Source organism: Orcinus orca, chromosome 10 (genome assembly GCF_937001465.1).
Source record: "Orcinus orca chromosome 10, mOrcOrc1.1, whole genome shotgun sequence".
Lineage (NCBI taxonomy): Eukaryota > Metazoa > Chordata > Mammalia > Artiodactyla > Delphinidae > Orcinus > Orcinus orca.
In genome coordinates, this window is record NC_064568.1 from 92,384,152 (window position 1) to 92,411,396 (window position 27,245).

Below are 27,245 nucleotides of genomic sequence, written 5' to 3' on the forward strand. Positions count from 1 at the left end.
TCTTTTTTTATTGACTGAATAGTATTCCATTAGAGGATATACAAATTTAATAGGGGTTGTTTCTGGAGGGATGGACTTACCTTTTTGTTTTATGACTTTCTTATATAGCTTCTTTGCTTTTATTTTTCCATGAGCAGATTTTATTGTTTTTTTTCTTTCTTATTGAGCACGTTTTATAATACCAATTCAAGGGAAATCAAGAAGCTTGTACTTTTAGAAGTGTATTTGATAATGAAGTATATTTTGACACTAGGTTAGGTAAATTTCAGTTAGTTGAAACTTTGGCTAAAGAATATTTTAAATTGGGCTTATGGGAGGCTTCAGTGTTTTGAATTGAAGCTATATTTATTATACAGTATATTTTCTTGAAACAAACACTGTTTTGTTTTGACAGTATATTGCTTTTTCTAAGTTGAGTATTCATAATATTAATGCTTTTCTTTTAAGAACCCTCAACAACTAGTAGTGCTTCAAATTATCCAGATGTATTAACAAGGCCTTCCCTTCATCGGAGCCATCTGAATTTCTCCATGTTGGAATCTCCTGCGTTACACTGTCAGCCCTCCACATCTTCGGCATTCCCAATTGGCAGTTCTGGATTTTCCCTCGTAAAGGAAATTAAAGATTCTACCTCTCAGCATGATGATGATAACATCTCAACCACCAGTGGTTTTTCTTCAAGAGCTTCTGATAAAGGTATTCTTGGCATTTGGTAGTATATAATTTTGGTAGTAAAAATAAATTTCATGGGATAATTTTTTCTAACTTGGTTGTCATTTTCAGTTTATAAAAATATAGGCCTTGTAATTAGTGGCATTACTATGCATTGCATATTTTTGTTTCAGATATAGCTGTTTCAAAGAACACTTCAGTGCCACCTCTGTGGTCCCCAGAGGCTGAACGTTCTCATTCACTCTCACAGCACACTGCCACCAGCTCAAAAAAACCAGCATTCAACTTGTCTGTCTTTGGAACACTTTCTCCTGTGAGTACTAATTTGATGTGATTTAACCATGTTAGTTTTGAGTGTTTATTGCTTATAATTTATCATTATGTTTTTGTGCAGTCACTTGGGAATTCTTCAGTTCTTAAAACAAGTCAGCTTGGAGATTCTCCTTTTTACCCTGGAAAAACGACATATGGTGGGGCAGCAGCTGCTGTAAGACAGTCTAAACTACAAAACACACCCTATCAGGTTGGTTTGAATAGGAAGAGGATTCGTAACCATTTTTTTTTAATAATCAATAAGTAACTTGGCACTCAAATAGAGTTTTGGTTTAGTTATTCTTTGGTGAAATGATAGAACTCTGGATTACATTCTTTTCATTTAGGGGCTATATTAATATTATTTGAGACCTAAGGGAACATTTTATACATTATTTGTGATTTATTTATTCATTCATTCACTCATTCATTCATTCATTTATTTATTTATGGCTGTGTTGGGTTTTTGTTACTGCACACGGGCTTTCTCTAGTTGCGGTATGTGGGCTTCTCTTGTTGCGGAACATGGGTTCTAGGTGCGTGGGCTTCAGTAGTTGCAGCACGTGGGCTCAGTAATTGTGGCATGTGGGCCCTAGAGTGCGTGGGTTTCTGTAGTTGTGGAATGCAGGCTTAGTAGTTGTGGCTTTCGGGCTCTAGAGTGCAGGCTCAGTAGTTGTGGTGCATAGGCTTAGGTGCTCTGTGGCATGTGGGATCTTCCCCAGCCAGGGATCGAACCTGTGTCTGCCGCATTGGCAGGTGGATTCTTTTTTTTAAATTTATGTATTTTTTGGCTGCGTTTGGTCTTTGTTGCTGAGCGCGGGCTTTTTCTAGTTGCGGCAATTGGGGGCTACTCTTCGTTGCGGTGCGCGGGCTTCCCACTGCAGTGGCTTCTCTTGTTGCAGAGCATGGGCTCTAGGCACGTGGGCTCAGTAGTTGTGACTCGCAGGCTCTAGAGTGCAGGCTCTGTAGTTGTGGCGCACAGGCTTAGATGCTCCATGGCATGTGGGATCTTCCCAGACCAGGGCTCAAACCTGTGTTGCCTGCATTATTAGCAGGCAGATCCTTAACCACTGCACCACCAGGGAAGTCCGTGTGTGTGTGTTTTAGGAAGTATGATGATTAATTCCTTTTTTAAAAAATTGAGGTATAATTTACATGTAGTAAAATTTACCCTTTCCACAGTATTTGAATTTTAACTAAACACATACAGTTGAGTAACCACTTCTGCAATCAAAATACTGAATAAACATTTCCATCACCCCAGAATATTACGTTGTGTATCTCTGTAGTCAGCCCTTCTTCCTACTCCTTTTTTTTTTTTTTCTTTTCTATGCCTCACTCCCTTCGGCTCTTTCCGCGGCCCTTCGGGAGAGCCATCTGCCTCTCTCGTCGTGACGCCGCCTCCACCTCCCAGTTCCCCCTCCCACCTCGCCCTTCCTTCCGCCTCAGCCTCTTGGCACGTCCGGGCCCGAGCCGCCATTTTGTGTGAATTTCTGACTGCGGCGGGGGCTGGGAAGCCGGGGCACCAAGGGCGGGCGGGGAGACAGACAGACAGTCGGCCTGTCTCTGCGGCCCGTTTCCTTTTCCTAAATTCCTTTTTTTTTTTTTAAATCAGCCTCGCTCGCTCTCCTCTTTTCCCTTCCCCCCTCGCTTGCTCCATTGCGCGCGGCCCGCTCTACTTACACTGAACCACCCACCAGTGTCCGTGTCCCCCGGGTCTCCCACCCCCGGGCCCGCAGCGGTGTGTGTGTGGGGGTGCTCTCGTCCCGATGAGGGCCCCGCGCCTGTGAGCGAGTGACCCCAGGGGCGGGCTGCGGAGAAAGCAGGCGGTGAGCGGCCCGCTGAGGCCTAGGCCGCGCAGCCTACGCGGAGGTCGGTGCACCCTTCTTCCTACTTCTACCTCTTGGCACCCACTGATCTGTTTTCTTTCCCTGTAGTTTTGTTTTTTCCCAGGATGTCATAAACTTAATCACATACTGTGTAGTTTTCTGAATGTGGCTTATTCAGCTTAGCATAATGTATTTAAGATCAGCCTCTGTATTTGCATATATCAATAGTTAGTTCCTTTTTATTGCTGAGTTCTTGTTTATCTGCTCACCAGTGAAAGGATGCTTGGGTTGTTTCTAATTTTTGTCCATTGTGAATAAAACTGCTATAAACATTAATTTTCATTTCTCTTGGGTAAGTACCTAGAAGTTGGACTGCTGAGTCAGATGGTAAATATACATTAATTTTATAATAAACCATGAAAGTGTTTTCCAAAGTGGCTGCTACCACTTTGCATTCTCACCAGTGTTACAAGTGTGTTCTGGTCAGCACTTGTTATCATCAGTGTTTTGTTTATTTCAGGCATTCTAGTAGGCATGTAGTGATAACTCCAACTCACTGTGGTTTTGCATTTCCCTTATGATTAATGATGTTGGGCATCTTTTCATGTGCTTATTTACCATCAATATATCTTAGGTGAAGTACCTAATTCAAATCTTACTGCCCATTAAAAAAAAAATCTAAAAACATTTTTCACTGAGTTATAATTAATATAGAATATTAGTTTTAGATGTGCAACATAGTGATTTGATATTTTTATACATTATGAAACAACTGCATTAAGACCAGTTACCATCCATCACCATACAAAGTTGTTAAAATATTACTGACTATATTCCCTGTGTGTACATTACATCCCTGTGACTTATTTATTTTATAGCTGAAGTGTACACCTATGAATCCCCTTCACCTATTTCGTCTGTCCCTTTTGCCCATTTTTTAAAAAAAATTTTTCTTATTAATGAGTTTTGAGAGTTCATTATTCAGGATGTAAGTCCTTTATTAGATATATGTTTTGCAAATATTTTCTCCCATTCTCTGGCTTGTCTGAACAATATCTTGTCAAGAGAAGTTTTTACTTTTGATGACATTCAGCATATTTTTTCTTCTTTTTATGGTTCATGCTTTTGGTATCATATCTAAGAAATTTTTGCCTAACCCAAGGTCACAGAGACTTTCTTCTGTTTTCTTTTAGAAGCTTTATAGTTTTAGGTTTTAATTTAGATCTGTGATTCATTTTGAGGTAAAATGTTTGTGTGTGGTATGAGGTGTGGATCAAGATTCATTTTTTTAACATACTGGTTTTCATTTTTTCTAGTCCTGTTTGTTGATAAGACTATTTTCTCCATTGAATTGCCTTTGCACCTTTTATGAAAATCAATTGACCATATATGTGGCTCTATTTCTGGACTTTCTGTTCTTTTCCGTTGATGTGTGTTTGTGTCCGCGTACACGTATATATATATACACCTATCTTTTGTCAATACTGTCCTTTTGTCTTGATTACCATATCTTTATATTAAGTCTTGAAATCAAGTAATCTGAGTCTTCCAAACCCCCCTGTCCCCGCCCAAGATTGTTTTGGCTTTCCTAGTTCCTTTACTTTTTCATAATTTTAGAATTACCTTATCAGTTTCCACAAATCTGCTGGGATTCTGATTGTGATTGCATTGAATCTAAAGATCAATTTGGGGAGAATATGCATCTTAACAAAATGGAGTCTTCCAGTCAGTGAACACAGTATGTCTCTCCATTATATAGGTCTTTTTATTTCTTTCATCAGTGTTTTGTAGTATTCATCACGCAGACCTTGCACATATTTTGTTGGATGTATACCTAAGTATTTTATGTTATTTGGTATTAGTCAACAATAAATAGCCCAAATAGTCTATTCAGTAAATTGAATTCATAGTTAAAGTACTTTCCACCAAAGAAAACTTCAAGCCCAGATAGCTTCCCTGGCAAATTCTACCAAACATTTAAGAAAAAAATAATACCAATTTTATACAAACTTTTCCATACAATAGGAAGGCATACTTCCCAACACATTTATGAGGCCAACATTACCCTGATATTAAACAGGACAAAGACATTACAAGAACTCTACAAACCAGTATTTCTCTTGAATTACCTGCACAAGGCACCCAGTATATATAAAAAGGATACTACATTATGATCAAGTGGGGTTTATCCTGGGAATGCAAGGTTGGCTCAACATTTGAAAATTAATGTGATCTACCATGGAAACAAACTAAAGAATAAAAACTGAATGAACATCTCCACAGATACATAAAACACATTTGACAAAATCGAACATCCATTCATGATAAAAATTTTCAGTGACCTAGGAATAGATGGGAACCTACTCAACCTGATAAATTTTGTCTACGGAAAATCTTCGGGAGCATCATACTCATGGTGAAAGGTTAGTATTTTCTTCCTAAGATCAGGAAGAGAACAAGGATGTCTGCTGTCACCGCTACTGATCAGTGTTGTGCTGCAAGACCCACAGCAAGAATACAGAAATACAAGGCACCCTGATTAGAAAGGAAGAAGTAAAAATGACTCCCATTCATAGACAACGTGCTTATCTACATAGAAAACCTTTAAGAAACGCCAAAAAAAAGTCGTCAGAACTTACAAATGAGTTTAGCGAGGTCACAGAATAAAGGTCAACATACAAAATCAGCTGTATTTACATACATATATTAACAGAACAATTGGAAATTGATTAATTTTTTAAAAACATCAATTTAAGGTAAACTGCATCATTCTGTGCTTTGTCCCAAGAGTTACTTGATCATAAAAGTCCAGTTTCATGTGTATGTTGTCATGGTGCTTACATTACAGGTTTTGACCTTTTAAAGATGGAGGTGTAATAATACTTTAAGCCTGTAGGCTTTTGGTAGACTTTTGGAGAGGGAGATCCATTTGAAGATGACAATCCATGATATAGAAGTGACACAAAACAAGTATATATGAAGATTGTGTCTTGTCCTTAGGAGTAGTTTCTTTCCTAAGTAGAGGATGCTTCTATATGTAATTGACAGTAATTATGAGTCTTATTTCTGAGTGTGTTGTTCATGAAGGGCAATATTTTGTTACTTAAAGTGTTAACTGGATGTTGGAGTTTTTTCTAGAGCTTAAACTGGATCATATTACTCTTTTTCACAAAATTTTTACAGTTAAAATAGTTCAGCATATATTAGAAGATAAAATGAAGCATGCCTGTGATTCATGGAATAGTCCAAGTCAGAGTATATTTCTGCTACTTCCTCCTCTGTTTCTTGTATCAAATCCTATACTTTTTAATGCTGAGTCTTGACATACCCTTAGAATCCTTGTCAACATGAGCTTCCAACTGTTCATCATTGATATTTGGGGTTAAATCTATTTCCTATTCCTTTCCTAGGGTGTTAGAGCTGGGAGGTATATTAAAGATTCTCTAATTCAGTTCCATTTTATTGATTTGTGAATTGAGGCCCTGAGAGGCCAGTGACCAGCAGAATCCAATGACAGACTGTCATGTTTTCCCCGAGGATTTTAATGTTACCTCATGTTTGCCAAAGCCTCTGGCCTGAACAGCAGTCCTAAACAGTGCACCAAGTTCTTAATAAAACTAACGTAGAATATTGCAGCTACTCTGAAAATAAAATGAATATTGGTATCAGAGAAACTTATTTAAAGTAGTTATTTTGATTCACGTTTTCAGATATTATGAGCTATTTATAGAAACTGAGTTATATTTTGATTGTGAGCATATATTTTTTTTATATTAAGCATTTCCAGACTACATTTGTGGTAGTCACTTGGATGTTTTGTGGTAGTCACTTGGCTATTGGAATGTTATAATGCGTTCATGACAAAAGGAAGTGTTTCTATTAGAATTTGTAAACATTGCTTGTGTGTTAAAGGGTACATGTTTATTCTTTATAAGGATTTTTCCTTAACTCCAATTTTAAGAACGTTTTAAAAGTTATTTATTAAGAAATAGCCCGAGTATTTAAAATTTTTCTTATATTAAAATTTGAGAAACAAGTCAGTTTAAAATTTTTAATTTCCATTTCAATAAAAGTTTACAGTCTTGTTTAGCTATCTTGGATGTTACTATAGTTAGAAGTTATTTAATACCAAAAATAATTAATACTAATGCAGTTCTCATTAGTGTTTTTTGATTTAAATATCAGGGATAAATTGATCCAGGTGATACTATAACTTTTTACCAGTTGTCTCATTTTTCACATTTAACATAGCTGACTGGTCTTTAGAGTAGCATGTGCTATTTTATCATTTTTATCTGATTGTAAAAGTAATTTCTCAGAGAATTGAATTTTCAATAAAGGCATAAAGAAAAAACGTTGAACATGAGCTTAATGATACCACCCAGAGATAAGTTGCTGTTAACAATTAATCCTATTTCACTTCTCACTTTCATTCTATTTTGTAAATATTTTCATTGCCTGAAATATGTGCTTTAGAGTTTACGGTTCCAACAAATAACTCAAGGTTTACATTATAGGCACCAGTCAGAAGACAGATGAAAGCTAAGCAACTGAACGCACAATCCTATGGTGTGACTAGTTCAACAGCTCGGAGGATATTGCAGTCTTTAGAGAAGATGTCAAGCCCTCTAGTGGTAAATTTTTTAAATCACAAATTCAGGAATGTAACAGAATTTGAGTTTAGTGAAAAAATCTTAATTTTGTTATTTCAACATTAACAGGATGCAAAAAGAATTCCATCTGTTTTTTCTTCTCCTCTGAATTCCGTAAGTTGACTTTTAAATCTTTTTAGGAGATAATATTTTTATATATTGGTGATGAGAGTCATATTTTTTCAAAGTTTCCCATCTATTCTAATAGTGTTTTATTTTTTCAGCCTCTTGATAGGAGTGGGATAGATACCACCACAAATTTTCAGGCCAGAAGGGAAAAGGTAAGACTTCTTTAGCATTTATTTAAGGTATTGGCAGTTTTGTTGTATTTATTTATTTATTTTGCGTTACGTGGGCCTCTCACTGTTGTGGCCTCTCCCGTTGCGGAGCGCTCCGGACGCGCAGGCTCAGCGGCCATGGCTCTTTGATTTAAATATCAGGGATAAATTGATCCAGGTGATACTATAACTTTGGCCTAGCTGCTCCGCGGCACGTGGGATCTTCCCGGACCGGGGCACGAACCCGTGTCCCCTGCATCCGCAGGCGGACTCTCAACCACTGCGCCACCAGGGAGGCCCTGTATTTATTTTTAAGTTGGGAAATATACAAATTGACTTTAATTGGTAGTCATTAGGGAACATGTTTGAAAAAATAGATTTTTTTACTTGGACATTGTAGCCTCTTGTGAGGGCCTTACCACATGCTGTGTATGTAGTAGATGCTCAGTGAATATTTCTTGGTTATTTGGCATTTCCATCTTCAGTATCCTGGCAGTCTTTTTTTTTTTTTTAACATTTTAAAAAATTTTGGGGGGGGTATAGGTGATTTACAATGTTTCATTAGTTTCAGGTGTATAGCAAAGTGAATCAGTTATACATATGTCCACTCATTTTTTAGATTCTTTTCCCACATAGGCCATTACAGAGTATAGAGTAGAGTTCCCTGTGCTATACAGTAGGTTCTTATTAGTTATCTATTTTATATATTCCTGTCAGCCTTTATGAGTGACTCTTACCTTTTGATAAATGAAAGTAGGAGTGAACAGAGTTTGACGTTTTTATTAATTAGAAGTTCAGTGAACTAAAGCCCTCATTGAACATAGTTATCTTTGTAAATTTTCCTCATAAACAAACATTATGTCAAATTTGTTATGTGTGATGGGATTTCTAGTTGGCATATCTTCCATCAGTCAGCCAATGTACTGTTCCAAGATAGCAGAGCTAATAAAAAATAAAATATAGATTATACATTGATAACCTTTTTTAGTGTATTCTATTTGGTTAAAATTAGCTTTGGAGATTACTGTGGGGAAAAAAAAGCTTGATAGTTAGAGTTAAAGAGATATATTTTTTGTCAGTTATATTTGTGGCTAGTTAAATATCCTTCAGGGGAAGCAGATTCCCAGATCATTACTTGTGAAAGCAGTTATTATGATACCAAGTTCCCCCAGCAGTAATTGATTAAAATTATCATAAATCTCTGAATTAATTGTGGTAACTATATTCAAGATATTGGTAAATTATAATTATTGTTACTGAAATTCTGAAAGCTTAATTGAGTTTTTTCTTGGGATAGCATTGCTTCTCAGTTTTCCGTAGTAACCGGACATTTGTAATAAGGCAAGAGAGAATTCATTATTGGCTGCTGTGATGGGATTAATTTAAGCCATTAACTGCTTTTCTCAGACTCACTTATATCAGATTGCTTAAAAAGACGTAAAATTAAAAAATTGTGCCATAAGAGAAGTTCTCATCAATAAAAATTTTATTAATGGTTGAGTATAGTATCAGTAAAATTTTGGTAATGGGTGCTACGAAGTATAAAGACCAGAATACAGTATTGTAGTTCAGGTTTTACGGTTGTAATCAGAACAGTCTACAAAACAGACTTGTTCATTGAATTATAGGATCAGCACATTTGTGATGAGGATTTAGGGAAGAGCTAGTAACTATACAGAGGCTTTGCCCTGGAAACCAGTGTTGTTCACAGCTGCTGCTGGGTGAAAGGACTGTATTCATAGTATTAGTCTTTGGACAGAGTAGAAGCTCTTGGCTTTATAGTCGTCTTACGCCAACAGGATTTTTACTGTGTTTCAGTGTACCAAAAGAATGTTGACAAAACACTTGTGTACTTAGATAATGAAGTCAGTTCATCTTCAGATTTGGAATTCTTCACAATGCTTTACTAATTAGACTTAAATTGTACGAGTTTTGATTTGGTTTTTAAATAACAATGGAAGAAAATTTACTTGGAGAGAGATTTGCTCATTTTTTAGCAATTAAGATATTTTCATAGCTAGTTAAAAAATACAGCTGAAGAGAATGTAGATAGTAATTTGGGGAAAATGTGGCAAAATCAGTTTTATGTTTGAATAATATGTATGTTTATCAGTTTTATGTATGAATCAGTTCATATGTTTGAAATTCATCTTGTAAAAGCTTAGATTATTCAAAATGCTCTGCAATAGTTTCCATTTTGTGTGTGTCACATGTGTGTGAAAAGGCATTAAGTCTAGAATAAAATAGTCTGTGAAACTTTTGAAATTATATGTGTATATGTAGGTATATGTCTAAATAAATAAGTACATACATAAATAATATAAATACCCCCCCACACCCTTGGTTCTTTACTTTCAGTTTTTCCTCCTAGTATTTGTTTGTACCCACTGGGTATTTCTCTAGGAAGTACTCATAGTCTCTGGGTTACATTAGCTGTTGTCAGATAATTTTTAGATATGCATTGCTGATATATGAAAATAAAAGTTTGTCTTTTGATTTCTGCCTGTCTGTAAGGTGGACTCTCAACACCCCCCTGTTCAGAGACTCATGACCCCAAAGCCAGTTTCCATAGCAGCAAATCGAACTGTTTATTTTAAACCATCTCTGACCCCATCTGGTGAATTAAGGAAGACTAATCAAAGAATAGATAAAAAGCACAGTGTGAGTATGTGTTTATTTTCACTAGTCTTTGAATATCGATTAAAATGAATAAGAATAAGTAATGTAAAGTACCAGTAACTTACTACTGCAGTCTAGCAACTAGATAATGCATAAAGTTTGTGAATTAGTGATGATTACGAATTGGTATGGCTTTAAATGGTTGGCACCTTGGTCAAATCCTAAATTAGTGTTTACTAGTAAACACTAGTATATATTCATTGTTTAGATTAAATAATTTTGCCACACTAGCTTTATTTGTGTGTTTTGTTAATGTTATTGAACTATTTGAAAATAAATTTTAGACACCATGACTGTTCACCCCAAACTACTTTGGTATAGATCTCGTATGTTGTCATGTCTAAGCAAATTACTGTCAGTTCCTTCCTAATATTATCTAATATGTAGTTCATATTCATATGTTATTTATAGCTGTTGGGGTTTTTTTTGTTTTGTTTTGTTTTTTTTGCCATACCATGCATCTTGTGGGATCTTAGTTCCCCAACCAGAGATTGAACCCGGGGCCCAGGCAGTGAAAGCGCAGAGTCCTAACCACTGGACTGCAAGGGAATTAATTCCCTATGGCTACTTTTGAGCCAGAATCCAAACAGGTTTCACATATTACTTTTGGTTTTGTCTTTCTAGACCTCAAATCTTCATGCTTATCACATTGTTTTTGTTTTTAAATAACTTCCTTATTGAGGTATAATTCACATACCTTGCCGTTCACCTATTTATTTAAAGTTTACAGTTCAGTGGTGTTAGTACATTCACAGTTGTTCATCTACCACTACAGGCAATTTTAGAACATTTTCATCACCATCCCCTCCCCCTCACCCAAATCTCACATCCGTTAGTAGTCACTTTCCACCTCTACCCCTCAAGCCCTAGGCAACCACTAATCTGTCACTATAGGTTTGCTTATCTGGACATTTCATATAAATGAAATCTTAAAATAAGTGGTCCTTGGTGTTTGGCTTATTTCACTTATGTTTTTGAGGTTCACATCATATATTAGAACTTCAGTCCTTTTTACGGCTGAATGATACTTCATCGTTTGGATATACCATGTTTATCCATTCATCAGTTGAGGGACATTTGGGTTGTTTTCACTTTTTAACTGTAATGAATAAATACTGCTGTGAACTTTTGTGTGCAAGTTTTTTTGTGGACATAGGTATTCGTTCCTCTTGGGTCTTAAACAGCTTGGAGTAGAATTGTTAGGCACATTGGTATTTGAAAAGGCCAGGTCAGTTGTCTTATATGATGTGTCTCGTATCCTGGGTTTGTCTGTTTTCCTGTGTCATTTAACTAAAGTGTATTTTTTTGTATTTACATAACATCTTCCTATTTGTGCCTTTGTTTATGTTTGATTTCATTCAATCTTCATAACTCAATTTCTTTAAAATTTTCAAACTAAAGTTGAAAGAATAGTACAGTATTTACCCATTTCCTTTAACTTGACCCACTAATCTTTAACATTTTGTTATATTTGCTTTATCAAACTTTAAAAAAATGATTTGAGCATAATTTTGGACTTGCAAGAAAAATCTTAAGAGCTCCACATTTTACTACATTTCCTTCATGTTTTTCTGTGTTTTCTACAAACACATAACTGCAGAACAATTACTCAAACCAGAAAGAAACTTGACGTCGGTACAGTATTATTATTTACAGATTTTATTTAGATGCCAGTTGTCCCAAAAGAAAGAAAATGCAAGATCATGTCTTGTACTTAGTTGTCATATCTCTTTATCTCATTTAGTCTAGAACAGGTTTTTAGGGTTTTTTAATTTGTTTTTTGGTATTTCATAACATTGATGGTTTTGAAGAGTAAAGTAAGCTGCGTGTTCGATGTCTCCTCATGATTAGACTCCAGTGTGGTACTTTTGGTAGTAATACCACAGAATAGAGTCTGAACTCTTCTCAGTGTGTCGTATTAGGAGGCACGCTCTACCAGCTTGTCCCACTCCTGACACTGTGATAACTAGTTAAGGTAGCGTCAGTGGGATTTCTTCACTGTGAAGTTACTATTTTACCTTTCGTAATTAAGATAACTTTGAGAGGATAAGTATCTTTTTCACCCACCAGTGTTAGCATTATTGATGATGTTTGCCTGAATCTATTATTTGTAGATGCCAAATGGTGGTTTTCTAATTACACTATTTCTTCTACCTTTATGAAGTTGGTTTTCTACTGTAGGAAGTTTTCTTTTCTCTTTTTTGTGTGTATTTCTCTATTTAAGTCAGCGTGAATTCTTCATAAGATTATAATCTTTTATTAGCATTATTTATTTTGATGCTCATATTGTCCCATATTTGGCCTTTGAACTGGCTCCTGTGTGTCCTTTTAATATTTCCCCATCATTTTTCAAGCACTTAGTTTCTTTTTGATACTGTAAAACAACCCAGGCTCATCTTGTGAGTTTTCAGCCCCAGCCCTGTAATCAGCCATTTCTCCAAGGAACCCTGATTCCTTTAGATGGAGGAACTCTTAAGTTGCAGAGAATCATTTCAAAAGGAATATCCTTGTAAATTTGATTGCACATTTAATAGGCCATAATGAGAGATAAGTAAAAGTATTTTTGTGGTTGGTAAATGTATTAAATTTGTACACTGCTGTTTTGTTGAAAGGACAATTGTGCTTAGTGACAGTTTATTTGTATAATCACACTGTAGCTCTTGGTCATCTTTCAGGAGACAGGGTATAGGTTGCAGATTTTAGAATTCACTAACTAAAAAATCATCAAATTCCTGATTCCAGATATTAAAATTCACAGATAGAAGGGTGGTGTTAAGAAAATTAAATAAGCAAGCGTGTAAATACATTGTGTTTATTCTTTCCTAGACTGGATATGAAAAAAATATGACACCAGGACAAAGTAGAGAACAGCGAGAAAGGTAATGTCATCTTTATAGTGAAGCTTCTTTATACTTATTTGTAAAGTCTGTATTTGATTTGTATCTGCCTTTTTGAAGATTAAGAAGGTTAAAAAAATAGAAACCACACACACACACACACACACACACACACACACACAAATCTGTCAGCTTTTAAAATGACATTCAGCTGAACATTTATTTTCTCAGTTGTTAGCAGTTCTAATTTTTTGGTGTTCAATTAGTTAACAAGTTATGGACCAGAGTAATACATCATTGGTTTTAATTTTCTTTTCCTTTGCCTAGCGGCTTTTCTTACCCAGATTTCAGTGTGTCTGCAGCCAATGGTTTGTCTTCTGGAGTAGGTGCTGCAGGTGGGAAGATGAGGCGAGAGAGGACGCGCTTTGTGGCATCTGAACCTCAAGAGGAGGAGGTAGGGTTGTACTCTTTTTTTTTTTTTAACATCTTTAGGGTTGTACTCTTAATGTGTTCTGAAGCATCGTAATACCTGAAGTTTATTATTAAAAGCTTTGGTGTGGTGGTGAGGGGGAGACCTGGAGGTCCCCTGGAGGGGTGCGGTTTGGGGAGACCCAACACAAGAATAATCTGCCATTGAAACAGTTCCTTAAAAGCGTGTGTGTGTATGTTAAGCTGTCAGGCTTTTTTTTTTTTTTAAGTAATTTTTGGCTGCGTTGGGTCTTCGTTGCTGCGCGGGCTTTCTCTAGTTGCGGTGAGCAAGGGCTACTCTTCATTGCAGTGCACTGGCTTCTCATTGTGGTGGCTTCTCTTGTTGTGGAGCGTGGACTCTAGGCGTGCGGGCTTCGGTAGTTGTGGCATGCGGGCTCAGTAGTTGTGGCTTGCGGGCTCTAGAGTGCAGGCTCAGTAGTTGTGGTGCACGGGCTTAGTTGCTCCATGGCATGTGGGGTCTTGGTTTCCCCGACCAGGGATCAAACCGGCATCCCCTGCATTGCAAGATGGATTCTTAACCACTGGACCACCAGGGAAGTCCGGAGAAATGTTTCCACCTGTGTAACCCAAACCCCTTTCAAGCTGTCAAACATTTCCATCACTCCAGAAAGTTCACTCATACACCTTCCCTGTCAGTGCTCATTGCCTCCTGCCCCAAGGACAGTCACTATTCTCATTTGTTCCATCATATATATATATGGTTTTGCTGGTTCTAGAACTTCATATTGATAGTTAGTCAGTATGTATTCTTGTGTTCCTGACTATTGTGAATAAAGCTGCTGTGAACATCCTTGAACCTTTTTGTAGACATAAGTTTTTTCTCTTAAGGTAAATACTTAGAAGTGGAGTTATGAGGTTATATGATATGTATTTAACTTTTTAAGTAACTGACAAACTGTTTTCCCCAAAGTGATTGTAACATTTTACACTTCCACCAGCAGTGTGGGGCTTTTCTTAATCAACTACTCTTTATCAGTAGTTGACTGTCATCCTTTAAATTTTAGCCATTCTGCTTTGTCTATGATGGTGTCTCGTAATTTTAATTTGCCTTTCCCTCTTGCTTAATAATGTGTTCTTCTTTATGTGTTTATTGGCCATAATATCTTCCTTTGTGAAGTGTCAGACCTTTTGCTCTTTTAAAAATTGGATTGTCTTACTATCAGGTTGTAGGAACTCTGTAAATTCTAGACCCAAGTACTTTGTCAGATACGTGTCTTACAAATATTTTCTCCCAGTTTGACTTACCTAATCCTTTTCTTAACAGTATTCTTTGATAAGCAGATGTTCTAACTTTATGAAGTCTGAACTTACCCATTTTTTCCCATTATTTTTACTGTTCTTTGTGTCCTAAGAAACCTATCCCCAGGCTGCCAAAAAAGTCTCCTATGTTTTCTTCTAGGAGATTTATAGTACTGCTTTTATGTTTTTCCTAGTTTCCTTTTTGATTCCTTATATGATCTGTGGATTATTAAGAAGTGGATTTAGTCGTGATTTTAATGTTTTGAAATGTATTGAGACTTGTTTTGTAGCCCAGCACATGGTCTGCTTGATGAGTCTTGACGAATGTATATTCTGCGGTTTGTTGGGTATAGTATTCTCTAGATATCAGTTAGATAGGATGACTGATAGTATTTCTAAGATCTTTGTTCTTGCTGAATTTTGGAGGGAGTGGGGTGGGGAGATGTCTGTTTACTGTATTGTTGAGATATGAGTTAAAATTGTCAACTTTTATTTGGTGAATTTATCTTTTTCCCATTTATAATATCAATTTTTGCTTACTTATTTTGAGGCCCTCATTGGTGCATACACCTTATATCTATTGTGGCTTCTCAGTGATTTGCCCCTTTTAATATTACTAAATGTCCTTTAAAAAAATCTTTGGAAATATTCTTTGTTTTGAAACCTGCTTTAGCCGGTGTTTAATATAGTCAGCCACTTGTTACTGGAATTAGCCTTCTTATGCTTACTAATTGCAAGTTATATCTTTTTCCATCCATTTACTTTCAATCTGTGCCTTTTCGTTTAACGTAAGTCTCTTATAGACAGCATATAATTGAGTCTTGTCCTTTTTATCTATTTTCTGCCTTTTAATTGGAATGTTTACTTATATTATTGGTATGGTTGGATTAAGGTCTACCTTTTTAAAAATTTTCTATTTTTCCCACTTGTTTTTTGTTTCTCTCTTGTACCTTTTGAAAACTGTCTTCTTTTAGGTTAAGTGATTAAGAGGAAAAATGGATGTTTACCTCACATATTCTGCACTTCTTCCAGAAATCTGAATTTCCATTTGGTATCATTTCCCTTCACCCTGAAGAACCTATAGAGCAGATTTTATGGTGACAGATTCTTAGTTTTGTTTTCTCCAAGTGCCTTTATTACACACCTGTAGTTTACAGAGATTTGGTTTGCCAGAGATTTAGACAGTTTATATGCAGACTTGGGGACTCCCCTTCTGTGGCTCTTCATTCCTGCATCTCCCCTTATTTTCTGCCTACTGTGATCACCCTTGTGTGTCCTTTGAATGCCTCAACCAACAGATTCGCAGTTTTCTTTCTGAATTTCAACTATCCAACTGGCATCAACTCAAAGAGAGCAGGAAGCTTACTCAGAAGAAGCCCGTCTTCTAAGTGTCTTTTTCCCTACAATATCTGCTTGCTTTTGGTTGCTTTGTAGTGTTTTCAGATGGATGTTTTTAATATATTGTCCAGAGTCTATAATTCTTATCTGTCAGAGCATTGGTCAGACACAAGCTCCTCCACCATTAGCAGAAGTGGAACTCTTTTTGTTTGTTCGAATCTGGGTCATTTGAGACTAGTGGTGGTCTTTGCTATATTGAGTTAAAAACCAAGGCAGTTCACCAGACTTACAGTGCTGACATTTATTAAATGCTTGTTTTGCATGCCAAGACCAAAAGTGACTTTCTTTCGTATTAATACCACAACTATGGTATGTTTTTTTTTTTTTTCTCATTTTCACCAGTTAGGAAATTGGTACTGAGGACAGTTAGGTTCACAAAGTCTCATGGCTGACTGGTGGCACAGCTGGGATTCATATCTTGTTTAGTTTTTTTTTCTATTCAAGAGCTCACATTAATACTACCGTATCCCTGTTTATTCTAAACTTACCTGTAACTATTGATATATCAGTTCTACCTGAAAATAAGTAGAGTCAAAAGTATGACACGAAAGATGAAATATACCATTGTAAAACATGTTGTTTTAGGAAATGGAAGTCCCAGTATTACCGAAAATCTCTCTACCCATCACCAGTTCTTCACTGCCTACCTTCAATTTTAGTTCTTCTGTGATTACAACTTCCTCTCCATCACCCACTACTCCTTCACAATCATTAACAAACCAGGTAAAAGACCATTGTACCAATAGAGGTGATTTTTGTTTTTTCTCATTCTTTATTTTTAAAAAAGCTAATCTGTTTAAAGCAATGATTAATTTTCACTATGGAAATTAACAACTCAGTAAGATGAGAAAAATGGAAATAGTGTTTTGCTTTTTTTTTTTAATGTACATCATGATGGGAGCATTCTTCAATTCTTATGAATGCATTAGAGGAAGAGTTGATTATTAGTTTGTTTCCAAACAATGTTGCCAGTTAAAATACTTTTTTTTTTTTCAGTGAGAGTGGATTTATGTTTTTGTTTCTCAAGTAGTATTAACATTTTTAATCTCCTGAAATTTTTATGCTTTTTTCCCTTTTACATCTTCTGAACATATTTTTATAGATGTTATTTTTCCCCTTTAGATAAATATCTCCCTCTAAGGTAATGTATATTCCTCTTCCAAGAGGAAGCAAGATCTTATAGCAGTTAACTGTTAAGTAGTTTTCAGAAGTTAAAAAGTGATTTTTAAATTCAAAAGGGGAAAAAATTGCTTTTGGCTTCTTTGTAATAATTAATTTTGCTTAAGGTGTGTTTTTTATTGTCAATTTCTTTTCTAAAAAACTATTTTTGTGTCGTTTCTTTAATAATTTGGAAAACTAGGTACAAATGACCTCTCCAAACAGCACTGGCAGCCCCTTGTTTAGATTTTCATCTCCAATTGTAAAATCTACTGAGGCAGATGTACTACCTCCATCATCTGTAAGTAACAAGCAAGGAATATTTCATATTTATTGATTTCAAAGGCATACTGTATTTTTAAAATCAAATCTAAGATGCCATTGGTAGTAAGAAATACCACTTTTCTTACCAAAATAATTCCAATGTACAGAAAACTTTGAATGAACATCTATATATTTTTCACTATATATACATATATGCATATGCATTTTCTTATGTACCATTTGCAAGTTAGGATGCAGACGTCTTGGTACCCTTAATACCTTTCCATGTATCCCCTAAGAAAAAGGATATTCCTTTGTATACCCACAATACAGTTATCCTATCCAAGAAATGTAACATGATATAATAGTAATAGTGTTCATGTTCACATCTACCCATCAGCCCCAGACTGTCCTTTAATTGCTGTTTGTTTCTCTTGGTCCTGGATCCACTTACAATTAGGACTGATCTAAGTCATATTGAATTTAGTTAACATGTCTCTTGAATTGACTTTAATCTAGAAAAGTTGGAAGTTTTTATGTCCCACAATATGTATTTGTTTCTTCATAATTAAGAATAAATATTTTGAGTAAGAAAATACATAAGTTTAATGTTCAAATTGCCCTACCTGTATTTGGCATGTGTATCATTTTAACATGTTACTTTCTGTTTTTACTGTGTCCTTGTTTTCTGTCACAACTAGATGTTCCAGATCATTTTGTAACTTCCCTGCCACATGCCTGAAATGCACTTGTTGGCCATAAAGTCTCATACTTTTTATTAGGAAATGGCATTTAGAAATCCAGAACTGGGCATTAGGAACACATTATTTTACGTATTGCTTTGAATGAAAAAATGCTTCAGAAATTTAAAATGCTCTTGTTAAACTGTGACACACCATTCATTATAAGCACACCAATTTTAGAGATTTAAAATGGGAGAAACTGTGAATCTTAGAACATGTGGTATTCAGTATATTTTTTTGACTTGGCATAAAGTAGAGCTTTATATTTGATAATCATTTGAAGCTAAATGGACACTGAAAAGACACCTTCTCTTTCTACAGATTGGATTTACATTTAGTGTGCCCGTGGCAAAGACAGCAGAACGTTGTGGCACTAGTGGTGCCTCAGAGCCACTTACAAGGAGTTCAGGTAAGGAACCATTTCCATAATATTTCACATAAAAATACATTAGATTGATATTTTAAATTATCTTTTACCTTTGGCCGTTCTTGTAAATGGTTTCATTTGAATACAATTAGCTCTCTAAATGTGAATGGTTACAGTTTGGATGTGAAAGGGATGCTCACAATAACAAATTTATCCACTGTCTTTGTTTAGTCAAAATAAAGTGATAGTTTATTATAAATGAAATCTTCCCTTTTTAACATCTTTATTGGAGTATAATTGCTTTACAATGGTGTGTTAGTTTCTGCTGTATAACAGAGTGAATCAGCTATACGTATACGTATATCCCCATATCCACTCCCTCTTGCATCTCCCTCCCACCCTCCCTACCCCACCCCTCTAGGTGGTCACAAAGCACCAAGCTGATCTCCCTGTGCTATGCGGCTGCTTCCCACTAGCTATCTATTTTACATTTCGTAGTGTATATATGTCCGTGCCACTCTCTCAGTTTGTCCCAGCTTACCCTTACCCTTCCCTGAGTCCTCAAGTCCATTCTCTCGTCTGTGTCTTTTTTCTTTATTCCAGTCCTGCCCCTAGGTTCTTCAAAACCCTTTTTTTTTTTCAAGATTCCGTATATATATGTTAGCATATGATATTTGTTTTTCTCTTTCTGACTTCACTCTGTGTGACAGACTCTAGGTCCATCCACCTCCAAATAACTCAATTTCGTTTATTTTTATGGCTGAGTAATATTCCATTGTGTATGTCAACGGACACTTAGTTGCTTCCATGTCCTGGCTATTGTAAATAGTGCTGCAGTGAACATTGTGGTACATGACTCTGTTTGAATTACGGTTTTCTCAGGGGATATGCCCAGTAGTGGGATTGCGGGGTCATATGGTAGTTCTATTTTTAGTTTTTTAAGGAACCTCCATACTGTTCTCCATAGTGGCTGGAGATTTACATTCCCACCAGCAGTGCAAGAGAGTTCTCTTTTCTCCACACTGTCTCCAACATTTATTGTTTGTAGGTTTTTTGATGATGGCCATTCTGACTGGTGAGGTGATACCTCATTGTAGTTTTGATTTGCATTTCTCTAATGATTAGTAATGTTGAGCATCCTTTCATGTGTTTGTTGACAATCTGTATATCTTTGGAGAAATGTCTATTTAGGTCTCTGCCCATTTTGGGATTGGATTTTTTTTTTTTTGATATTGAGCTGCTTGTATATTTTGGAGATTAGTCCTTTGTCAGTTGCTTCGTTTGCAAATATTTTCTCCCATTCTGAGGGTTGTCTTTTTTTTATGGTTGCCTTTGCTGTGCAAAAGCTTTTAAGTTTCGTTAGGTCCATTTGTTTATTTTTGGTTTTGTTTCATTTCTCTAGGAGGTGGGTCAAAAAGCATCTTGCTGTGATTTATTAGAGTGTTCTGCCTAGAGTTTGATAGTGTCTGGCCTTGCATTTAGGTCTTTAATCCATTTTGAGTTTATTTTTGTGTATGGTGTTAGGGAGTGTTCTAATTTCATTCTTTTACATGTAGCTGTCCAGTTTTCCCAGCACCACTTATTGAAGAGGCTGTCTTTTCTCCATTGTATATTCTTGCCTCCTTTATCAAAGATAAGGTGACCATATGTGCGTAGGTTTATCTCTGGGCTTTGTATCCTGTTCTATCCATCTATATTTCTGTTTTTGTGCCAGTACCATATTGTCTTGATTACTGTAGCTTTGTAGTATAGTCTGAAGTCTGGGAGCCTGATTCCTCCAGCTCCATTTTTCTTTCTCAAGATTGCTTTGGCTATTTCAGGTCTTTTGTGTATCCATACAAATTGTGAAATTTTTTTGTTCTAGTTCTGTGGAAAATGCCATTGGTAGTTTGATAGGGATTGCATTGAATCTGTAGATTGCTTCGGGTGGTATAGCCATTTTCACAATGTTGATTCTTCCAATCCAAGAATACGGTATATCTCTCCATCTATTTGTATCATGTTTTATTTCTTTCATCCGTGTCTTATAATTTTCTGCATACAGGTCTTTTATCTCCTTAGGTAGGTTTATTCCTAGGTATTTTATTCTTTTTGTTGCAGTGGTAAATGGGAGTGTTTCCTTAATTTCTCTTTCAGATTTTTCATCATTAGTGTATAGGAATGCCAGAGATTTCTGTGCATTAATTTTGTATCCTGCTACTTTACCAGATTTGTTGATTAGCTCTAGTAGTTTTCTGGTGGCATCTTTAGGATTCTCTATGTATAGTATCATGTCATCTGCAAACAGTGACAGTTTTACTTCTTCTTTTCTGATTTGGAGTCCTTTTATTTCTTTTTCTTCTCTGATTGCTGTGGCTAAAACTTCCAAAACTGTGTTGAATAGTAATGGTTAGAGTGGAAATCTTGTCTTGTTCCTGATCTTAATGGAAATGGTTTCAGTTTCTCACCATTGAGAATGATGTTGGCTGTGGGTTTGTCATATGTGGCCTTTATTATGTTGAGGTAGGTTCCCTCTATGCCCACTTGCTGGAGAATTTTTATCATTAATGGGTGTTGAATTTTGTCAAAAGCTTTTTCTGCATCTATTGAGATGATCATATGGTTTTTATCCTTCAGTCCGTTAATATGCTGTATCATATTCATTGATTTGCGTATATTGAAGAATCCTTGCATTCCTGTGATAAACCCCACTTTATCATGGTGTGTGATCTTTTTAGTATGCTGTTGGATTCTGTTTGCTAGTATTTTGTTGAGGATGTTTGCATCTATGTTCATCAGTGATATTGGCCTCTAGTTTTCTTTCTTTGTGACATCCATGTCTGGCTTTGGTGTCAGGGTGATGGTGGCCTCGTAGAATGAGTTTGGGAGTGTTCCTCCCTCTGCTATATTTTGGAAGAGTTTGAGAAGGATAGGTGTTAGCTCTTCTCTAAATGTTTGATAGAATTTGCCTGTGAATCCATCTGGTCCTGGGCTTTTGTTGGAAGATTTTTTTTTTTGCGGTACGCGGGCCTCTCACTGTTGTGGCCTCTCCCGTTGCCGAGCACAGGCTCCGGACGCGCAGGCTCAGTGGCCATGGCTCATGGGCCCAGCCGCTCCGTGTCATATGGGATCTTCCCAGAACGGGGCACGAACCCGTGTCCCCTGCATCGGCAGGCAGACTCTCAACCACTGGGCCACCAGGGAAGCCCAAGTTGGAAGATTTTTAATCACAGGTCCAATTTCAGTGCTTGTGATTGGTCTGTTTATATTTTCTGTTTCTTCTTGGTTTGGTTTCAGAAGATAGTGCTTTTCTAAGAATTCCAGATTGTCCATTTTATTGGCATATAATTGCTTGTAGGAATCTCTCATGATCCTTTGTATTTCTGCAGTGTCAGTTGTTACTTCTTTTTCATTTCTAAATCTATTGATTTGAGTCTTCTCCCTTTTTTTCTTGATGAGTCTGTCTAATGGTATATCAATTTTGTTTATCTTCTGAAAGAACCAGCTTTTAGTTTTATTCATCTTTGCTATCATTTCCTTCATTTCTTTTTCATTTATTTCTGATCTGATCTTTATGATTTCTTCTGTTAACTTTGGTGGGTTTATTTGTTCTTTCTCTAATTGCTTTAGGTGTAAGGTTAGGTTGTTGGAGATTTTTCTTGTTTCTTGAGGTAGGATTGTATTGCTATAAACTTCTCTCTTAGAACTGGTTTTGCTGCATCCCATAGGATTTGGGATATCATGTTTTCATTGTCATTTGCTTCTAGGTATTTTTTATTTCCTCTTTGATTTCTTCAGTAATCCCTTGGTTATTTAGTAGCATATCATTTAGCCTCCATGTGTTTGTATTTTTTATAATTTTTTTCCTGTAATTGGTATCTAGTCGTATAGTGTATGGTGATCTTCACGTTTTACTCCTTCGCCATCTTGAAGGTCGCCCACTGTGTTTACTTTTGATTACAGCGGTTATTGTTACTCTTCTCTTGGTATCATATTTGATGTATTATTTCAGGAATATCCTGATGGTTATAAATTTGTCCTCAGTTGTGGGAACCAAGCAACAGGGAGCTGTGCTGTCGTTTGCTCCTGTCACTGGAACTACTCCTGTTGCTGCAGCTTTGCTCCTAGGCCACCACTCACCAGATCTAGGCATCCTTCCAGGAGCCGTGACTGCTGGTTACTGATCCCAGGGCTGCCCACCAGGTCTCACAGAGGTGTCTGGTATTAACCTGTCTACCAGTGCTCTCAATACCAGACTCTCCTCTGTGCTAAGCAGACGTCATCATCTGAGCAACAGGAGAGCTCCCTCAGCGGGTCTCTGGCCGTGGAAGCTCTATAAATGAAATGTTACAGGAAGTTCATGGGTGGTCTACATTGTAATTACAGTGAATTCCATCTGTAGGTTTACTCTTGAGTTCACAAGCATTTTTATGCATAAGGGTTATGCCAGCCTCTGCAGATAGTGATATATAATTTCTAAACTCAAAAAAATGGGCATAATAGAGGGAAAGAAATGAATATTCAGATAATTAAACCATAGGCTTTTGCTGTGGTGGTGGTGGTTTTGTTTCAAGTATTGGGTGTTTGGGAAATGAAGAATAATCTGGGCTGAGTTACTCAGGTCAAGAATTCTGAGTAAGGGCATTTCTCACCCAACAAACAGCCAAATGCAAGAGAACAAGAGGAAAAGCATGGCATACTTTGAAAACCGCAAATAATTTGTCATGAGATTGAGAGGTAGCTTTAAATTCTAAAAATTCTCCGAATGCTATGCTCAATAATTGGATTTTAATCTGAATGTGGTAGGAAAACATTGGGTGGTTTTTATAGGGGGTGAGATGGTGCCTTGGCATAACAGCAGTGTGTTGAGTGGGCAGGTGGGTGGGAGTGGGGTGTCATATGCTGAGACACCAGTTAAGGGGCTGTTGCCTTATTCAGAAGTGTTTCGTTGACTATCTACTGAGTTTGGGAATTTTTAAAAACTAGATCCTCCCTCAAAAGGTAGATTTAAAAAGCTGTCAAAGAGCCAGCTAAGAAAGTCTTTGTCTTTGGATGATCTGGAAGACAAGAGCATAGATTACAAGAGTGGCACAAAATAAGAATTTGACTGGTATGTTTTCAATCCTGATTTTTGTTGAATAAAACAGCCCTGTGTAAGAGAAAGTAATAAGCATATTTCAGGTGTACTTAACACATGATTTTTTTTTCTTTAATGTTACTGTGAATTCAAGAAGAATAAACCAGTTCAAATTTCATTTTCATGCCTGGTTATGAGGGAAAGGCATTGAAGTCCTTCAGTTTTTATTAATGCTTTACTAATGGTAACCGAATGAGTAATAGTTTGTTAAAACAACTTTTGTGTTTCATTACATCTGGGGAAATTATCCAGATTTTTCAGGAGTTTATTATGAGTGGCATATATAGAATTGTTCTTACATTGAGACCTCTGTTTCTCACCACTTTTGTCATTAAAAAGCTGATGAAAATGTGGAAGTCATGATTACGCTGTGATAGGAGCTAATTTTCCCATTATCTTCATTTTCCATCTCTTTGAGTATACTTTAGGAAATCCTTAAAATTTACCTTAAGTTGCTAAAAGCAATTCAATTTTAATTATAAAGGAAGATAGCATGTGATAAAGTAATAAAAGCATTTTTCTTTGTTTTGACACAGTTGTAAGAGATAGGTATGGTGTTTTGTGTTTTGCACATTTTTATTATTCAGGTGAAATTGACATAAGATAAAGTTAATCATTTACAGGGAACAATTCATTGGTGTTTAGTACAATCACAATGTTGATTGTGTTTAGTGCAGTCACCACCTCTAACTAGTACCATACATTTTTATCACTTCCAAAAGGAAACCTGTACCCATTAACCAGTTTTTCCCCATTTCCCCCCCCACCCCCCAACTGCTGACAGCTACTAATCTGTGTTCTGTGTATTTACCTATCCTGGAACCATACAGTGTGACCTTTTGTATCTGGCTTCTTTCACGTACCGTTTTCAAGGTTCATCTGTCTTGTAGTATGTATCATTACTTCATTCCTTTTGTGGCTGAATGATATTCCATCATATGGATATACCATAAGTTATCTGTTTATTCGTTGATAGACATTTGAGTTGTTTTCCACTTTTTGGCTATTGTGAATAGTGTTGCTATGAATATGCATGTACTTGTATTTGTTTGAATACTAGTTTCAGTGCTTTGGATACCTGGGAATGGAGTTGATGGATCAAATGATAGTCCTGTATTTAACTTCTTGAGGAACTACAAAACTTTCTCTCAGCAGCCGGCCCATTTTACATTCCCACCAGCAGGATTCAAATTTCTCCATGTTCTCACCATGTTTACTATTTTCCATTTTTTGATGATAGCCGTCGTAGTGGGTATGAAGTGATGCTTCATTGTGGTTTTTGTTGTTGTTGTTGTTTTTGCGGTACATGGGCCTCTCACTGCTGTGGCCTCTCCCGTTGCGGAGCACAGGCTCCGGACGCACAGACTTAGCGGCCATGGCTCACGGGCCCAGCTGCTCCGCGGCACGTGGGATCTTCCCGGACTGGAGCACAAACCCACGTCCCCTGCATCGGCAGGTGGACTCTCAACCACTGCACCACCAGGGAAGCCCTTCATTGTGGTTTTGATTTGCATTTATTTCCCTGAAGACTAATGGTGTTTAGTATCTTTTTTTTTTTTTTTTTTGGAACAGAGAAAGGTTTATTGCAGGGCCAAGCAAGGAGAACAGGTGGCTTATGCTTAAAAAACCTGAACTCCTGTTTAGCATCTTCTCATGTGCTTTTTGGCCCTTTACATATCTTCTTGGGAGAAATGTCTGGTCAGGTCCTTTGCCCATTTTCAAATTGGTTTGTCTTGTTGCTGAGTTGTAGCGTTTTTATATAGTCTGGATACTAGATCTTTATCAGATGTGTGATTTGCAAATATTTTTTCCCATTCAGTCAGTTGTCACTTTCTTGATAATGTCCTTAGATGCACAAAGATTTCTAATTTTGGTGAAGTTCAGTTTTTTATTTACTTGTGCTTTTGGTGTCATATCTAAGAATTCATTGTCAAATCCATGGTCATGAAGATACACCTCCTAGGTTTTCTTTTAAGAGTTTTATGGTTTCAGTTCTTATGTTTAGGTCATTGATCCATTTTTTTGTTAAATTAATTAATTAATTTATTTTTGTCTGTGTTAGGTCTTCGTTGCTGTGCACGGGCTTTCTCTAGTCGCGGCAAGTGAGGGCTACTCTTCGTTGCGGTGTGCGGGCTTCTCATTGCGGTGGCTTCTCTTGTTGCAGAGCACAGGCTCTAGGTGCACAGGCTTCAGTAGTTGTGGCTCGTGGGCTGTGGAGTGCAGGCTCAGTAGTAGTGGCGCATGGGCTTAGTTGCTCCGCGGCATGTGGGATCTTCCCAGACCAGGGCTCTAACCTGTGTCCCCTGCATTGGCAGGTGGATTCTCAACCACTGCGCCACCAGAGAAGTCCCCATTGATCCATTTTGAATTAATTTTTGTTTATGGTGTGAGGTAAGGGTAGGTAGGGTTTTTGAACTACTTTACCCACTGCTTTTAAATTGGCAAGCACTTTAGAAGAAAAACCTGATTATTTATATTTTATTATGGAAAATTTCAAACATTCTCAGAAGTGGAAGCGTAGACTGAGTCCCCATACACACTTTACTGAGCTTCAGCATTTGCCATTTTGTGACCAATCTTGTTTCTCTCTCCCTCCTTCCTTCTCCCCTCACACACATGAACACACCTATCAGGTAATTTTGAAACAATCCCAAACATATTTCATCTGTAAACAAATATAATGACAAAATGATTATTGTACTCACAATATAGATCTCTTATTTTAAGTATAAGGATATGTTCGTTTTAGCAAGTTTGGGAACTATGAAAAGTAAAAATATCACTCTTTAGATATAAACGGTCAAAATCTTCTGGACTTTCTAACCTACTCTTTCCCATAACTATGCTTCTAAGAATGATTTTTTCTGGCTGCATAGCATTCCATCATGTCAATGTTCTGTAATTTATGTAGCTAGCCCCTTTTATTAAGTATCATCCAGGTTTTCAATATAATAACTGAAAGATATTTTCAATCATAGGATAAATTTATAGAAATGAAATATCTGGCTTAATTAAACATTAAATTTTTTTAACATCTTTATTGGAGTATAATTGCTTTACAATGTTGTGTTATTTTCTGCTGTATAACAAAGTGAATCAGCTATTCGTATACATATATCCCCATATCCACTCCCTCTTGTGTCTCCCTCCCACCCTCCCTATCCCACCCCTCTAGGTGGTCACAGAGCACTGACCTGATCTCCCTGTGCTAT

The 27,245-nt window shown here is 36.6% G+C and overlaps 1 protein-coding gene across 3 annotated transcripts in view; it reads left to right on the forward strand.

Annotated features, from left to right (window-relative positions):
• NUP153 (nucleoporin 153) overlaps nucleotides 1–27,245 on the forward strand; it is a 74,682-nt gene that overhangs the window by 29,823 nt on the left and 17,614 nt on the right. For all 3 annotated transcript variants that reach the window (XM_004273541.4, XM_033434853.2, XM_033434854.2), the window contains 12 exons: nucleotides 448–696; nucleotides 846–985; nucleotides 1,067–1,195; nucleotides 7,331–7,447; nucleotides 7,535–7,579; nucleotides 7,690–7,746; nucleotides 10,258–10,404; nucleotides 13,249–13,301; nucleotides 13,587–13,713; nucleotides 16,971–17,108; nucleotides 17,746–17,844; nucleotides 18,872–18,959. In XM_004273541.4, coding sequence (XP_004273589.1) covers nucleotides 448–696; nucleotides 846–985; nucleotides 1,067–1,195; nucleotides 7,331–7,447; nucleotides 7,535–7,579; nucleotides 7,690–7,746; nucleotides 10,258–10,404; nucleotides 13,249–13,301; nucleotides 13,587–13,713; nucleotides 16,971–17,108; nucleotides 17,746–17,844; nucleotides 18,872–18,959 — 1,389 coding nt within the window. The remainder of the gene's footprint in view (nucleotides 1–447; nucleotides 697–845; nucleotides 986–1,066; nucleotides 1,196–7,330; nucleotides 7,448–7,534; nucleotides 7,580–7,689; nucleotides 7,747–10,257; nucleotides 10,405–13,248; nucleotides 13,302–13,586; nucleotides 13,714–16,970; nucleotides 17,109–17,745; nucleotides 17,845–18,871; nucleotides 18,960–27,245) is intronic.